At 46.6% G+C, this 17,569-nt stretch overlaps 1 protein-coding gene across 1 annotated transcript in view; it reads right to left on the bottom strand.

The window, feature by feature from the left end:
* The window catches only part of pik3c2b (phosphatidylinositol-4-phosphate 3-kinase, catalytic subunit type 2 beta), a 144,802-nt gene that overhangs the window by 125,723 nt on the left and 1,510 nt on the right, over window positions 1–17,569 (bottom strand). Inside the window, 1 exon segment of the mRNA XM_078420987.1 lies at window positions 4,513–5,600. Coding sequence (XP_078277113.1) covers window positions 4,513–5,529 — 1,017 coding nt within the window. The 5' untranslated portion in view covers window positions 5,530–5,600.

Here is a 17,569-nt window from a genome sequence, read left to right as displayed (position 1 = left end):
TGGACCGTTCAAGACATTCATAATTTAGAAAGACAATTTTCCGAGTTGCATTTACCTCCTTAACTCTCCCCCCACCAAAATCTATTTTTGTTTGGTTGGTAAAATCACTGTCCTACTGTGGAAACAGCATCAGGCATTTAGGATGCCATGTATAGATTTCTGGTCGACACTGTGAACAGATTTGCAAGGGAACTTCCTGCCAACACAGCAGTGCAGAGTTTGATCGAGTAAGCAATCCAAAACTGGTCAGGCAGATACGGAACAACGTTAGAGTAAACTGGTAGGGAAGGTTAGTGTCACAGTTCAAGGCATGATGAGGGCAGAGAGGAAAAGGCACGAAGTGGAAGGGTAGGGGAGAAATGCCAATGTGAAGAATGCCAGTGTAAACTTTTGGGATCCATCTGTAAAAGATGGATAAGAAACAGAGCGACTTGATGCAAGACTGCCAACGTGAACAAAAATAAAGATACCCGCGTGTCACTGTAGACAATAGACAATAGGTGCAGGAGGAGGCCATTCGGCCCTTCGAGCCAGCACCACCATTCAATGTGATCAATGTAATAACTGCACAAGAAATAAAGATATCCATAACTGCCTGAAATCATTTCTCAAACGTGTTCAGCTCTACAGGACTTTGGTTAGGCTACATTTGGAGTATTGCGTGCAGTTTAGTTTAGAGATACAGTGCAGAAACAGGCCATTCGGCTCACCGAGTCCACGCCGACCAGTGATCCCTGCACACTAACACTATCCTACACACTCTAGGGACAATTTACAACTTTCCCAAGCCAATTAACCTACAAACCTGTTCGTTTTTGGAGCGTGGGAGGAAACCCGAGCTCCTGGAGAAAACCCGCGCAGGTCACAGAGAGAATGTACACACTCCATACAAATAGCACTCGTGTTCAGGATGGAACCCGGGTCTCTGGCGCTGTAAGGCAGCAACTCTACCGCTGCGCCACCGGGCCGTATTCTGGTCACCGCCTTACAGGAAGGATGCAGAGGCTTTGGAGGGGATGCAGAGGAGGTTTACCAGAACGCTGTCTGAATTAGGGGGTATGAGTTACAAAGAGAGGCTGGGCAAACTTGGATTGTTTTTCTCTAGAACATCAAATGTTGAGGGGAGACCTAAAAAATATGTAAAATTAGGCGAAATGGGAAAGATTTAATAGGAACCTGAACGCAGTTTTTTTCCCACACAGAGGCTGGTGGATATATGGAACGAGCTGCCAGAGGAAATAGTTGTGGCAGGTACAATAACATTTAAAAGACACTTGGGCAGGTACATGGATTGGAAACGTTTAAAGGGATATGGGCAAATGGGACTAGCTGAGATGGGGCATATAGGTCAGCATTGAAGGCTTGAACTGAAGGGCCTGTTTTGGTACTGTATGACTCTGACTATCAGAACTGATACACAAAGTTGTAATTAATTCACACAGGGCAGCTCCTCACAACAAAATTATTGGCAGGAGATCAGATCTCTGTTAAATTCTGGTTGACCACGAAACAAAACGAGCCAACAAAATTATTCCACTTCTTCCAACCAGTGTCACAGCATTTGGAGGTTTTGGTAAGTGAAGTTGCTGAGATTTTGTCCTAATGAAGGTGACTTGGTACATGCTGCTGCCATTCTTGTTGCACCTATACCTGTGAGAAATCAGGCGTCATGCCGAGGCTCCACATTTCCTTTAGCACAATGCAGCGTGCAGTGTTCCAACATTTCTGTTACTCTGCACTTTTTCCCTGCATTGCAGTTCTCAAAAGCTCTCGTCACACCCATTCATTTCAGCAAAGCAGCCACGAAGGCTGATGTTCCTGCACCAGCATTCTATCCCTTCCTATGCGGCATTTTACGAGAACAGTCCCAGGAGCGAGCGGGTTAACAGATGGCGAGCATTTGACGGCACCGGGCCACCACTCGCTGGAGTCTGGTGGCGAACCTCATGGAAACTTACCCAACAGTGAAAGGCCTGGGTAGAGTGGATGTGGAGAGGAAGTTTCCACTAGCGGGAGAGTCTAGGACCGGAGGGCACAGCCTCGGAATAAAAGGACATACCTTTAGAAAGGAGAGAAGGTTGGTGGAATTTGTGGAATTCATTGTCACAGATGGCTGTGGAAGTCGTCAATGGATATTTTCTAAGGCGGAGATTGACAGATTCTTGATTCGTTAGGGTGTCAGGGGTTCGGCGTAGAAGGCAAGAGAATGGAGTTGAGAGGGAAAGGTAGATCAGCCATGATTGAATGGCGGAGTAAACTTGATGGGCCGAATGCCCTCATTCAGCTCCTATTACTTATGAACATGTCAAAGTAGATGACATGTTCAGAAGTACCGACACATTTATTATTGCAGGTATGGGGAAATCGTTTTTAATCAGTGCTGTACTGAAAATTCTTGCATAGAACAGGAAGTGCTGGAGTAACTCAGCAGGCCAAGCATTCCCTGTGGAAGGAATCAATGGGCATCGTTTCAAGTTGGGACCCTTCTTCAGACTGATTGTGGTAGGGTAGAGAAAGCTGGCAAGTGATAGCTGGATGGTTTGATTTGGCAGATGGGTGGACAAAGTCTTGAGATGAAAAGGTGAATTCTTGTTGCAAACCTTATCACGACTATTTTAACAAGCAGAAACATGTCTTAGAAGCATGTAGATGCTCTGAAGCACTGTGAACACCAGAGAATGGAGTGGACCACCTCAAAGCCCACCCTAGAATTCAACATGTATAAGAAAATAACTGCAGATGCTGGTACGAATCGAAGGTATTTATTCACAAAATGCTGGAGTAACTCAGCAGGTCAGGCAGCATCTCAGGAGAGAAGGAATGGGTGACGTTTCGGGTCGAGGCCCTTCTTCAGACTGAAGAAGGGTCTCAACCCGAAACGTTACCCATTCCTTCTCTCCTGAGATGCTGCCTGACCTGCTGAGTTACTCCAGCATTTTGTGAATAAATACCTGGAATTCAATATGATCACTCTTATTATACTGGCCTCAACTTAGGGTGGCACGGTGGCACAGCAGTAGAGTTGCTGCTTTCCAGCGCTTGTAGCACCAGTTCGATCCCAATTACGGGTGCTGTCTGTACAGTTTGTACATTCTCCCCGTGACCACGTGGGTTTTCTCCGAGATCTCTTCCCACACACCTTAGACATACAGGTTTGTAGGTTAATTGCCTTGGTAGAGAAGTGTAAATTGTCCCTAGTGTGTATAGGATAGACAATAGACAATAGGTGCAGGAGGAGGCCATTCGGCCCTTCGAGCCAGCACCGCCATTCAATGTGATCATGGCTGATCATTCTCAATCAGTACCCCGTTCCTGCCTTCTCCCCATACCCCCTGACTCCGCTATCCTTAAGAGCTCTATCTAGCTCTCTCTTGAATGCATTCAGAGAATTGGCCTCCACTGCCTTCTGAGGCAGAGAATTCCACAGATTCACAACTCTCTGACTGAAAAAGTTTTTCCTCATCTCCGTTCTAAATGGCCCTTATTCTTAAACTGTGGCCCTTGTGTTAATATGCAGGGATCGCTGGTCGGCGCGGACTCAGTAGGCCAAAGGGCCTGTTTCCGCGCTGTGTCTCTAAACTAAACTAAACTAAACTCCTTATCCTGTGCCAGATTCCCATAAACCTCAATCTTTCAGATATTTATCTTCACCATAAGTCTATCAACTGATATGGTCTCCGCCACCATCGGGGGCAGAGAATTCGATAGCCCCTCGTGTGCAGGGAGCGGATGGGAAAGCTGGATAACATAGAACTAGTGTGAACGAACGGGTGATCAACGGTCAGTGTATAGACTCAGTGGGGTGAAGGGCCTGATTCCATGCCATATCTTTAAACTAAACATGTGAGGAAAACAATTACATGTTTTAATCCAATATCGCTTTCAGAGTCACTACTGAAGATACTAATAACATCTAGGAAATACATTCTAGCCTTAGAGGGAGTACAGAGAAGGTTCACCAGATTGATCCCTGGGATGGCAGGACTTTCATATGAAGAAAGACTGGATAGACTAGGCTTATACTCGCTGGAATTTAGAAGACTGAGGGGGGATCTTATAGAAACATATAAAATTCTTAAGGGGTTGGAGAGGCTAGATGCGGGAAGATTGTTCCCGATGTTGGGGGAGTCCAGAACTAGGGGTCACAGCTTAAGGATAAGGGGGAAGTCTTTTAGGACCGAGATGAGAAAACATTTCTTCACACAGAGAGTGGTGAGTCTGTGGAATTCTCTGCCACAGAGGGTAGTTGAGGCCAGTTCATTGGCTATATTTAAGAGGGAGTTAGATGAGGCCCTTGTGGCTAAAGGGATCAGGGGGTATGGAGAGAAGGCAGGTACAGGTTACTGAGCTGGATGATCAGCCATGATCATATTGAATGGCGGTGCAGGCTCGAAGGGCCGAATGGCCTACTCCTGCACCTATTTTCTATGTTTCTATCCTTCTGGGCGCTGCATGCAGTCTAAACCTTCGTCACCAACAGCAATTGGAACAGTTTCAAACCACAGATCTCACCGGATTAACGGAAACTCTTCGATTTTTGGCCTGATGTACAGTATTGTTCTGGTTCCCGCATCTGGACACGTAGGTCCTTGGAGGGACCTGAGGTGGGAGAGTCTTACTTCTACTGACAGGTTTTCCCGGCTTCTCCCGCTGTCTGTCTTTTCCTTTGATGGCAGAATTGGGGCCAATGCTCCCGACTTGAATAAGCTTCGAACCCTCCCCATAGGTGGACATTAAATTCAGTTTTGTTATGGCATCATTCAAGTCGTCATAGTCAATCAATTCAAAATCATCTTTCGAAAACTTTTGGCCAGAGTAAATATTTGGAGGCTCCACAATTTTCCCATTTGAGTCGTCGCTGGCGGGGGAGAAGAGATTGATGTCATTAGGGACGTTCAATTTCTCAATGCTCTCGCCGGGTAACCCCTTGTGCCAGTGGTCCGCTACGGTGGCGTTTCGACCTGGGCCGAGGGGAGCTCGTGGTGGGACTGGTGGAACGTGCTCAATGACGGGACAATCTCCTGGCTGGCAAGATGTCTCCTCGCTGGTGAGGTTTGTACTCACGGGTTGGTGAGTCGAGTCGCCGTTGGAGGAGTTTGTGGTGGTTGTGGCAGTGGTGGCCGAAGAAACACCCTTCCACAATGGACAGTACTCCTGGTCGTCTTGACATTGATCTGGTGGCCCAGGAGCCGAGGTAGAAGAACAAGCAATGCCTTCATTTGGCAACGGGCAACCTTTGCTATAATCCAGGCCAGGGTCCGACGCTGACAAACCATGGGACCCTTTGATGACGTTGCAGTCATTTCTCAATTGGCTGTATTCCAACAGAGGCTCGTCAAAGGAAATCAGTTGCAGGTTGTTGATGTGTTTGGGCTTGCCGTCGTTCCTTGCTGTCGTGCCGCCCTGCCGAAGTCTGGAGAGGGCGTCGTACTCCATCTGAAGAGCTTCGGCCAAGGCCAACTCCTGCCGGGTGATTCCTGAAATCTCCCAAGGCTTCCAGTGTTCCTTGCTGCTTGTGGGCTGAGACATCCTGTCTGGTGCGGGTGAAGCTTTTACTTCTGGAACGGTTCGACAAGCGAAGAAATCATTCTGGACCCAACCTACGCAGAAATACAAATGTAGGCTTTAAATCATCTATTTCTGTGCAGTTGAAGAGGTGAAGGACAAAAGGCAAGGTTAGCATTAAAAATAACGTTTGCGCAAGAGTGTCAAGGGAGTCAGAAAACAATGGGGTATTTTTCCCTTGCCTCCCCATTCCATAATAAAGTGTTCCTTTTAGCAGCTGATGCAGAAAAAGTGATTGGAAAGAGTAATTTGTCAATGGAGGCCTGATCTTGAACACTGGCTGTTATCAACCTCCTCTCTTTTCAGACATACAGAAAATTAGATCATAGAACAGTTTGGCACAGGAATAGGGAAACAGGTCATGAGTGATGGGAGCAGAATTAGGCCATTCGGCCCATCAAGTCCACTCTGCCATTCAATCATGGCTGATCTATCTCTCCCACCTTTCCCCCTTCTCCCCACAACCCCTGACACCCATCAGCGTTTGGCCAGTCAGGTCTACGATGACCACCTGAGAGCACCTTGCACCCATTATCAAAAGGGAGCACTGCTCCCATTTTGCCAATCTTTGTTCAACCCTGGCTCTCTCCTTCAGAGCATTTTTGCTGCTTGCACTGGCTCCTCCAACTAATTCACACTGGGATTATCATCTGTCTTTCCAACAGACACAGATAGGCACACACACACGCACACATGGACACACGGATACACACACACACATACATACACACACACGCACGGACACACACGCACGGACACACACACACACACACCCTTCTTGCTCTTTTCCACATCAACCACCCCACCAATGAAGTTCACTTTCACTCTCAGGACGGCTCCTGGTTAATCCTGTCAACTCTGTCCTCAGCTTCTGCTCCTATTTACTGCCTGGCTGAGAGAGTGAATGCTGCTGGCAAGGATTGCTAATCCCAAGAATCCCTGCCACAGTGTGCAGTTGCATTTAATTACTGATGGCAGCAGCATAATGCAAGACGTGTAGCTAATGACAAAGAGGGCAACCAGCATTTATCCACAAAACCACAATCCTGTGTTGGGACCACGAAGTTAATGCAAACTGCAGGCAAATAGAATTGTTTGTACAAATAGTTTTTGAGTTGCAGCATGCAAACCAGCACAGCAGTCCACCCAGTCCAAACCGAACATCAATCGCCCATTCACGTTAGATCTGCGTTATCTCACTTTCTCATCCACTCCCTACAACACCAAGGGCATTTACAGCAGTCAATTAACTTACAAATCCACACATCATTGGGATGTGTGGGGAAACCGGTGCATCCGGAGGAAACCCACCCGGTCATAGACAATAGGTGCAGGAGAAAAGGCCATTCGGCCCTTCGAGCCAGCACCACCATTCACTGTGATCATGGCTGATCATCCACAATCAATAGACAATAGACAATAGGTGCAGGAGGAGACCATTCGGCCCTTCGAGCCAGCACCGCCATTCAATGTGATCATGGCTGATCATTCTCAATCAGTACCCCGTTCCTGCCTTCTCCCCATACCCCCTGACTCCGCTATCCTTGAGCTCTACCTAGCTCTCTCTTGAATGCATTCAGAGAGTTGGCCTCCACTGCCTTCTGAGGCAGAGAATTCCACAGATTCACAACTCTCTGACTGAAAAAGTTTTTCCTCAATCAGTACCCTGTTCCTGCGGTTTTTAAACCAGCACCTGCAGTTCCTTCCCACACAAGCTTTTATTCTATTGGTCTGGAAAAGCTGCCCGGTCTGGCCAAATTTGTTGATGTGACTCATTTTGGTCTGAGGGAGAACGTACAGACTCCCCACAGACAGCACCCGAAGTCTGGATCAAACCCTGTTCTCTGGTGCTGTGAGGCAGCAGAGCTACCAGCTGTACCAACGTGCCACCAACATTGCAAATCTTTGCTGAATTCACCCCAATGCGTAATTTACAGAGTTAAGGGTCCTCTTCATTCTAAACCCCCCCAAGAAAATAACCAATTACCTGCTTCAATTTACAAGAAATGAAAAGGCAGAAAAGTAATTCTAACCCTCAGGCAAAATAAGCGACAGCAGATTGGTGCTAAAAGATGTGACCGTGGAAAGAAAAGATGCTCAAAGATTTACCAAATTAAACTCGGTAATCTAGAGTTCATCCAAAAAAAATCAGCCTAAATTGACAACTCACATCAAATCTCGTTCACCACTGTGCTTCCTGACATATTGGTTCAATGGCACAGTGGCGCAGCGGTAGAGTTGCTGCCTTACAGCGCCAGTGACCCAGGTTCGATCCTGACCACGGGTGCTATAAGAAAATAACTGCAGATGCTGGTACAAATCGAAGGTATTTATTCACAAAATGCTGGAGTAACTCAGCAGGTCAGGCAGCATCTCGGGAGAGAAGGAATGGGCGACGTTTCGGCCATTCACTTCCCTACGGCCATTTCAGACTGAAGAAGGGTCTCGACCCGAAACGTCGCCCATTCCTTCTCTCCCGAGATGCTGCCTGACCTGCTGAGTTACTCCAGCATTTTGTGAATAAATACCTGTGCTGTCTGTATGGAGTTTGTACGTTCTCCCTGTGACCGAATGGGTTTCCTCCGGGTGCACCGGTTTCCTCCCACACTCCAAAGACGTGCAGGTTTGTAGGTTCTGTAAAAATTGTAAATTGTCCCTAGTGTGTGTAGAATAGTGTTATTGTGTGGGGCATCGCTGGTCAGTGGGTTGAGGGACCTGTTTCCACACTGCATCTCAAAACTAGATTAAACTAAGCAATGTTTCGATTTTATAACTTTCTTCCCTTGCATTCAAATTCTTCCATGAGATCAGGCTTTCCTATCTCTGCTAACCTCCTCCAGCTTTATAACCCTCTCGGGGTCTCAGCTTTTCGCTAATTTTGGCTCCTGCTCAGTTCCAAATTCAACAGCTCCAGCAATGGCAGTCATACCTTCAGCTGCCAAGGATTTCAGTTCCCAAGTTCCTTCCTCAACTTTTCCCCACAAACTCCTTTTCTGCCTTTAAGGACCTCCTTAAAACCTGGCTCTTTCAGCACGGTTTCTGGCCAACTATCCAAATATCTCCTTTCTGATTTTCAGCGCCAACTTTTATTTGACAACCCTCCTCCTCCTTTTATTTGACAACCCTCCAATCTCAGTTTAACGTAGCAACTCGACTGTAGCAGAAACATGTTTCTGCTGAGATGTTTCTGCTACAGTCGAGTTGCTAGGTTAAACTGAGATTGTTGTGGGATTTGAACCAGTGGCGAGGGCAGGTAGCAGCACACAGGCAATCAGAATAGAACAAGGTCCATCACAGAATAGATTTCACATTTAAAATACAGTCACCCAAACAAGGGAGGCACAGTGGCAGAGTTGCTGCCTTACAGCGCCGGAGACCCAGGTTCGATCCGGACTACGTGATCTTGACTGTATTGACCTGCGAGGGGTTTTCTCCAGGAGCTCTGGTTTCCTTCCACACTTCAAGGATGTACAGGTTCGTGGGTTCATTGGGTTGGTATAATTAATAATAATAATAATAATAATAATGCATTACATTTATATAGCGCTTTTCATATACTCAAAGACGCTTTACAGGGATTTAGAGAACATAGGGAAGTGAATAAATAGATAAATAAGTAAACGAACAGAGAAAGGAGACAGAAGGTGAGGTGACCTTCAGTGGTTGAAGGCAGTACTGAACAGGTGAGACTTCAGTGATGTTTTGAATGTGGTGAGTGTGGAGGAGTCTCTGACGGTTTAGGGTAGTGAGTTCCATAGGGTGGGAGCAGCGATGGAGAAAGCCCTGTCCCCCCAGGATCTGAGTTTGGTCCGGATGTGGGGGGATAGGAGATTGGCAGCAGCAGAGTGGAGGGTGCAGGTGGGAGTGTGCCTGTGGAGGAGGTCGGTCAGGTAGGATGGGCCCAGGTTATGGAGGGCTTTGTAGGTCATGAGGAGGATTTTGTACTGGATTCTCTGGGGGATGGGGAGCCAGTGGAGTTTGTAAAGGACGGGGGTGATATGGTCACGGATCGGGGTGTGGGTGAATAGACGGGCAGCGGAGTCTTGAATGTATTGAAGTTTACTGATGATTTTTGAGGGTGCGCCATAGAGGAGGCTGTAAATTGTAAATTGTCCCTAGTGTGTGTAGGATAGTGTAATTGTGCAGGGATCGCCAGTAGGCGTGGACTCGGCGTGCCGAAGGGCCTCTTTCTGCGCTGTATCTCTAAACTAAATTGAAAACTAAAGAGGCAAATAGAGAAATAAAATCACAAGGAATTAAAGATGCTGGAATCTGGAGCAAAACACAAAGTGCTAGAGTAACTCTGCAGGTTTACATCTGTGGAGGGCGTGGATAGGTTTTGGGGTCGGGCCTCTTCTTCAGGCTGAAGATGCAGGTGCTGCCTGACCTGCTGAGTTACCCCAGCGCTTTGTGTTTTGCTGGAGAGAGGAAGTGCCCAGCGTAACAGAGGAAACCAAGGATTATAATGTATATGTGGTTATTCCTCACGATTTCAGTGGAGCGAGCAAGGTGAAAAGCCACAGAGACAGAGCTATACAGCATGGAAACAGGCCCCCCAAACAAGGAGGCGTCCTGGGTTAGTCCCATTTGTCTGCTCGTGGCCAACATAAAAGATGTAGAACCTTGAGACAGAAACTGTCACAACATTTAAGAAACATTTAGACAGGTACATGGATAGGGCAGGTTTAGAGGGATACTAGACCAAGTGGACCCGTTGGGCCCAAATCTCTCCTGCATTGGTGCAGCAACCTCTCTCCCCCCCCCCTCCCCTTCCCCCCTCCCCCTCCTCCCTCCCCCCTACCCCTCCCCCTCCTCCCCCCACTCCATCCCCCTCAACCCCCCTTATCCTCCCTCCCCCTCCTACCCATCCCCCTCCCTCCCTCCACCCTCCCTCCCTAGGAGATAAATAACAAATAACAGGATTTAGAGTGTTCCCTAGAAATTGGGAAATAGAAAGGAGTGGGAAAGATCTAATAACTTACTGTGCTGTATTCAGACTTGGATTTTGGTCTGCATATCAACTTTTTAGAGATTGCAGATGGCATGAAGCTCAAAAATTAAGTAAATTGAATAATTATCCATAGGTCAAAAATGCAGGTGAGATTGGCTTCCACATGTAACATGACATATGCATTATTATTGTTATTAAATGCTTGATATTCTTCTGGACTTAAACTCTTTCAGCAATTCAGAAAGATAGATTAGCCATGATTGAATAGTGGAGTAGACTCGATGGGCCGAATGGCCTACTTCTGCCCCTATGACATAAACTTGTGAGGTAGATTTAAACTTTAAAACGTGAATAACTTTTAAAATATAACACCGATTTCAATGAAACTTCTTCCATTAGCACCAAAGGGACGACGGTGAGTAAGGTGGGCCTAAAATTGTTGCGCTATCGTGCACCGTTTTGGCTGTAGTTCAGAAACAAACGAGAGTTTTAGTATACAGATGGGCCAAACGCAGGCAGGTGTGACTAATGTAGATGGGGCATGTTAGCCGGTTTGGGCAAGTTGGGCTAGAGGGCCTGTTTCCACGCTGTAAGACTCTATTTGGAAGTCCCCTAGACAAAAAAAAGTAAGGTACACAGTTGCTGTTTGGATTTGAGAGAATGAGTCAACCTTTGTAGAACCGATTAAAAATACTTCTGCTCAAAGAACACGGAAGTAACAATGAGGTGACATGGTTGCCAACTTCCTCACTCCCTCGGGAAGCCAACTTCCTCACTCCCTTGGGCTCATAAGGTCATAAGTGATAGGAGTAGAATTAGGCCATTCGGACCCTCAAGTCTACTCCGCCATTCAATCATGGCCGATCTGTCTCTCCCTCCTAACCCCATTCTCCTGCCTTCTCCCCATAACCCCTGACACCCACACTGATCAAGAATCTATCTATCTCTGCCCTCCTCTCTCTACTTCCCCCCTCCTCCCCATCCCTCTCTCCCCTTCCCCTCCCCCTCCACCTTCTCAATTTCCTCTCATTCCAACCTCCCTCCTTCCATCCACATCCCCCCTTCTCCCTCTCTCCCCCCCTTCTCTCCCTCCCCTTCCCCCATCCCCCCCAATTCCCCCTTTTCTCTCTCTTCCCCCTTCTCTCTCCCTCTCCCCTTCTCTCTCCCTCCAACTTCCTCACTCCCTCGGGAAGCCAACTTCCTCACTCCCTAGGGTTGCCAACTTCCTCACTCCCAAATACGGGACAAGTTGACGTCACTGCCCAGCGCCCGACGTGACCTCACCCAGCCAGCGGCCACCAATGGTGGAGCGGGAGCACGTGGCCGTTGGCTGGGTGAGGTCACGTGGGGCGCGTGGGGCGGTGACGTCACCTTGTCCCATATTTGGGAGTGAGGAAATAGGCAACCCTAGGTGACACTGCAATGCTGGGGTTGTGCAGTCACTGAAGGAAGGTGCTTTACGCGAAGGTCGACTCTTCAAATGCATCAGATGTCAAGTTCAACGAGAGAAGGCAGAATCTAAGAGAGTGAAAGAAGGCACAAAGTCTCAAAGCAAAATGCCTGTTCAAATGGGATCAGCTGAAATGTTTTTGGTTTCAAGAACACAACAACTACAGTGTTTCACAAAGTTTCTGATCTCCAAAGACTGTCGTTGCCAATGAATTTGCAAATTGGATGTTGCATTTATACATTATAACAGAGTCCATGCCTCACAATAGATCATGGCTACCTGACCTTAACCTTACAGGTCAAATTAGGACAGCTTATTTATAAATAGGTCTTAACAAAGAAAAATAAAAAATCACTGCTTGACTTCACTGCTGGGCGGTGATGTACATAGTACAATGATACCAGGCACTGGCAAGCTGGGAGGAAATATCATCAACTGAAGCTCGGAGATGGGCACATTGGGAAAGATGGTAGCTCAAGAGGGCGGCACGGTGGCGCAGCGGTAGAGTTGCTGCCTTGTAATGCTTGTAATGCTCAATGGAACTGCAGGTCTAAAAGACATACGACAGAAGAAGAAGAAGAAGAAGAAGAAGGCCAATGCTCACAATCAATGGTGCTGAGAGCTTCCAACCCATTCTTTTTGTTTACCCATGGGAGCCTGAATCAGAGGCATCTGAAGCATTAACTATTAAAGACAAATATTACAAAAAAAATAGTGTAAGAAGTAACTGCAGATGCTGGTTTATACCAAAGATGGACACAGAGGATCTGACATGGGCAACGCACATTGCTGCACTGGTGGGTAAAGCAAAGCAGCGCCTTTGCCACCTTAGACATCTGAGGAAATTCAGAGTGTCTCTGAGGATCCTTCATTGCTTCTACTCTGGGGCTGTAGAGAGCATCCTGTCCGGCAACATCACAGTGTGGTTTGGGAACAGCTCTGCCCAGGACAGGATGGCCCTGCAGAGAGTAGTGCGTTCGGCAGAACGCACCATGGGAACTACACTCGCCCCCCTGCAGGATCTATACATCAGGAGGTGTAGATCGAGAGCAAGCAAGATTATGAGGGACCCCTGCCACCCCAGCAACGGACTGTTCCAGCTGCTACGGTCAGGCAAACGCCTCCGCTGTCACGCTGTGAAAACGGAGAGGATGAGACGGAGTTTCTTCCCACAGGCCATCAGGACTGTTAACTTTCATAACTCCAGGGACTAAATTTTGTCTTCTCTGTATTAACTTTTATTTATATGCTGTAACTGTAATTTTTTTTTGTGCACAATCCGCAGGCATTGCCACTTTCATTTCACTGCACGTCGTGTATGTGTATGTGACAAATAAACTTGACTTGACTTGAAGATGGACACAAAGTGCTGGAGTAACTCAGCAGATCAGGCAGCATTTTGGAGAAAAAGGATGAGTGACGTTTCGGGTCAGAATGCTTCTTCCTACTCGAAACTGAAGAAGGGTTCCAAGCTAAATAGTCACCTGTCCTTTTTATCCAGAGATTATTGATGCCTGACCCGCTAAGTTACTCTAGCACTTTGTGTCTATCATCACAAAATAAATATTAGTTCAACATGCATCTACAATAATGGATCACAGTCACTGCAGAACATCAAGGGGAAACATCACCTAGCAACATGTTTGAAAAACATTTGCAAAGGAAAACAATAAATCGCAGGAGTTTAAAATGCTTTGTGTAAAAATATTTGCATTTGACCAAGGACTCCAGCATCTTTTTGATTCAATATCTTGAACCTTACAAGTGATTAGTACTAATTTTAAGACCACACGACCTGCTGAGTTACTCCAGCATTTTGTGGATAAATACCTTCGATTTGCACCAGCATCTGCAGTTATTTTCTTACACTACGTATAAATACATCGTAGATATATAATTCAGTTTTAGTAAGAGCAACATTCGAATTTATAGCTAAAATGAGATAAATCTAAAACACCCTTTAAGTCATTTATATCAATCGTCATTTTGGGACACAGGAAATCGTTACTATTTATTAAATTTTCTGTGGCTACGTTTGAGTTCATATTAGCTATTCTAAGTTATGGTACATGGATAACAGCCTCATACTGTCAAGATGATCACAAGGAAGTTCAGATGGTGGAATCGTTATCAAAACACAAAATGCAGGAGGGACTTGGCGGCTCGGATGGATCTTTGGAAGGAATGGACAGGCAACGTCTCAGGTCGGGACCCTTCTTCAAACTTTCCATCAGAGAGGAGAGGAGTCCGAAGAAAGGTATTTTTCAACTACGCCCCCAAGCTGAGGAATACCCTACCCAGACCCAAGAGAGATGCCCACTCAGATGACATTTTTAAACAGCAGTTTAAAACATATCTTTCTGATCAAGCTTTTAACTGATTTTACTTTGTTTGTCTTTCTACACTCTCTATTTTACATTTTATATTTTAATATAAATTTGTATGCTATTCACAGCCAATGTCTTTACTGTTTTAAAATTGTATTTTTGTTTAGATACGTGTTTGTTTTTGTGGAAAGCACTGGGGGCTGCATTCAATTGCATGAAAAGTGCTTTATAAATAAAGTTATAAGCACAAAATATTGACAGTCCATTCCCTTGGCAGATGATGCCTGACCTGTCAAGTTCCTCCAGCAGTTTGTGTTTGGAATACGGTAATCCCCGAGCCTGCATACGCGCGCGTCAAGTCTCGTAACAGAAAAATTAAACGCCTTTGGTCTCAAATAGTGTTATAAATTTCAATAATTAAATTGACCGCCACCTTACAGGTAGTATAAGAAAATAACTGCAGATGCTGGTACAAATCGAAGGTATTTATTCACAAAGTGCTGGAGTAACTCAGCGGGTCAGGCAGCATCTCAGGAGAGAAGGAATGGGCGACGTTTCGGGTCGAGACCCTTCTTCAGACTGATGTCAGGGGGGCGGGACAAAGGAAGGGTATAGGTGGAGACAGGAAGATAGAGGGAGATCTGGGAAGGAGGAGGGGAAGAGAGGAACTATCTAAAGTTGGAGAAGTCGATGTTCATACCACTGGGCTGCAAGCTGCCCAGGCGAAATATGAGGTGCTGTTCCTCCAATTTCCGGTGGGCCTCACTATGGCACTGGAGGAGGCCCATGACAGAAAGGTCAGACTGGGAATGGGAGGGGGAGTTGAAGTGCTCGGCCACCGGGAGATCAGTTTGGCCAATGCGGACCGAGCGCAGGTGTTGAGCGAAGCGATCGCCGAGCCTGCGCTTGGTTTCGCTGATGTAAATAAGTTGACATCTAGAGCAGCGGATGCAATAGATGAGGTTGAAGGAGGTGCAGGTGAACCTCTGTCTCACCTGGAAAGACTGTTTGGGTCCTTGGATGGACAGGTGCTTTACTGATTGTAACATACATTGGATGCCTCCCGCTGGTCAAACAACTGCTGTAGTTTTCTTGCCTCAGTAGGTGATGTCGGCCTTCGTAAGTCGGGGCATTGAGCGCAAGAGTCAGGAAGTCACGTTGCAACACAATAAGACTTTTGTTAGGCCACATTTGGTGCAGTTCGGGTCACACACAATACAGGAGGACATGGAAGGTTTGGAAGAGCTTTGCAGAAGTAGTTTACCAAAATGCTGCCTCAACTAGAGGGTTTTAGTTGTAAAGAGAGGTTGGGCAAACTTGGATCGCAAAATCTAATTAAACGAAATTAGAAGAGGCATAGATAGGGCAGACAGTTGGGTAGATAGTTAAGGTTAGGGTGGAAACGTCAAATACTAGAGGCAATAGCTTTAAAATCAGAGGGGAAGAGTTTAAAGGATCTGTGAAGCGCAATTTATTTTATATACACAGAGTGGTGGGTGCCTGATAGATGCTCCAGAGGTGGTGGTGGAACAGGGTTGCCAACTGTCCCGTATTAGCCTGGACATCCCGTATTTTGGGCTAACTTTGTTTGTCCCGTACGGGACCGCCCTTGTCGCGTATTAGTAGGGTTGCCAACTTCCTCACTCCCAAATAAGGGACAAAGGGTGACGTCACCGCCCCGCGCCCAACGTGACCTCGCCCAGCCAGTGTCCACGCGTGGTAAAATTGTCCGCAGTGTGTGTAGGATAGTGCTGGTGTACATTGATCGCTGGTCGGCGCTGGGGTTGGACACGTTAGAGGCAGGAAACATGTTCCCAATGTTGGGGGAGTCCAGAACAAGGTGCCACAGTTTAAGAATAAGGGGGTAGGCCATTTAGAACTGAGATGAGGAAAAACTTTTTCAGTCAAAGAGTTGTGAATCTGTGGAATTCTCTGCATCAGAAGGCAGTGGAGGCCAATTCTCTGAATGCATTCAAGAGAGAGCCAGATAGAACTCTTAAGGATAGCGGAGTCAGGGGGTATGGGGAGAAGGCAGGAATGGGGTACTGATTGAGAATGATCGGCCATGATCACATGGAATGGCGGTGCTGGCTCGAAGGGCCGAATGGCCTCCTCCTGCACCTATTGTCTATTGTCTACCCACTTTGCTGCTGTAACACTTGTAAATTTCCCCGGTGTGGGACGAATAAAGGAATATATTATTATTATTATTATTTCAAGTGTCACATCATTGAACCAAATTTACTATTGCCCAAACGTAAACTGTTCAGAAATGCAAGAGCTGACGCTGTTATGTGAAGCACTGTCAAATAATTTCGACATTTGTGAAACCCCCCCCCCCATACAAACAGACATTATTTTAAGCGTTGTTACATTCACTTTCTCAGAAGGAGGTAAAAGAATAGTGTGTGTGAAGCAAGAACGGCCTTCCTGTCTCAAACACCATTGTCTACGCATTAAGACATTCCCACTGTCAATGGTTACTTCCATGGTCTCAAAGGCATGCACGGGTTTAAAGGTCTCTTTACATTTACTAGCAAGCACCCAGTCTAGAACCGTTTAACCACAGCGTCTTCATACAGACAACATTGCGGTCTGTGTCCATCCCCTAACAAAACTATCCAATCATTTGCACCTCTCTCTCTCTCTCTCTCTCTCTCTCTCTCTCTCGCTGTCTCTTAATAAATAAATATCCAATCCCCCTCTGAAATTCACGAACGGGTCTGTTCACCTCCACCTTTTCAAGCGTCATTTTGAAATCACAAACTCTCTGCGTTAAAAAATACCTTGTAAAAAGACAATTCGTTTTTAAAATCAAATCTCAGTGTCTCCACCTCGTTTTGGCTTAGTACATTGGAACGATAACCAAATCGGTCAATGGGCAGCTCTCTTCCCCTCTCTCTTCCCTCTCTCCCCCCTCTCTCTTCCCCTCTCTCCCCCCTCTCTCTTCCCTCTCCCCCCTCTCTCTCCCCCTCCCTCTCCCCCTCCCTCTCCCCCCCTCTCTCTCCCCCCCTCTCTCCCCCCTCTCTCTTCCCTCTCTCCCCCCCTCTCTCTCTTCCCTCTCTCCCCCTCTCTTCCCCCTCTCTTCCCTCTCTCCCTCCACCCCCACCATCTCATCTCTTTATTCCAGCAACGCAATCGTGCCTGAAATTGGCAATTGGTGGGGGATCCTTTCGTTAAAAGGGCTGCTTCTTTTATGGGTTTTTTAAATGTGTTTATTTTATACACACACACACACACACACACACACACACACACACACACATATACACACAC

Source organism: Rhinoraja longicauda, chromosome 24 (genome assembly GCF_053455715.1).
Source record: "Rhinoraja longicauda isolate Sanriku21f chromosome 24, sRhiLon1.1, whole genome shotgun sequence".
Classification (NCBI taxonomy): domain Eukaryota; kingdom Metazoa; phylum Chordata; class Chondrichthyes; order Rajiformes; family Arhynchobatidae; genus Rhinoraja; species Rhinoraja longicauda.
Note: the sequence above shows the minus strand (reverse complement) of the source record. Positions and strands in the feature narration are given on the sequence as shown.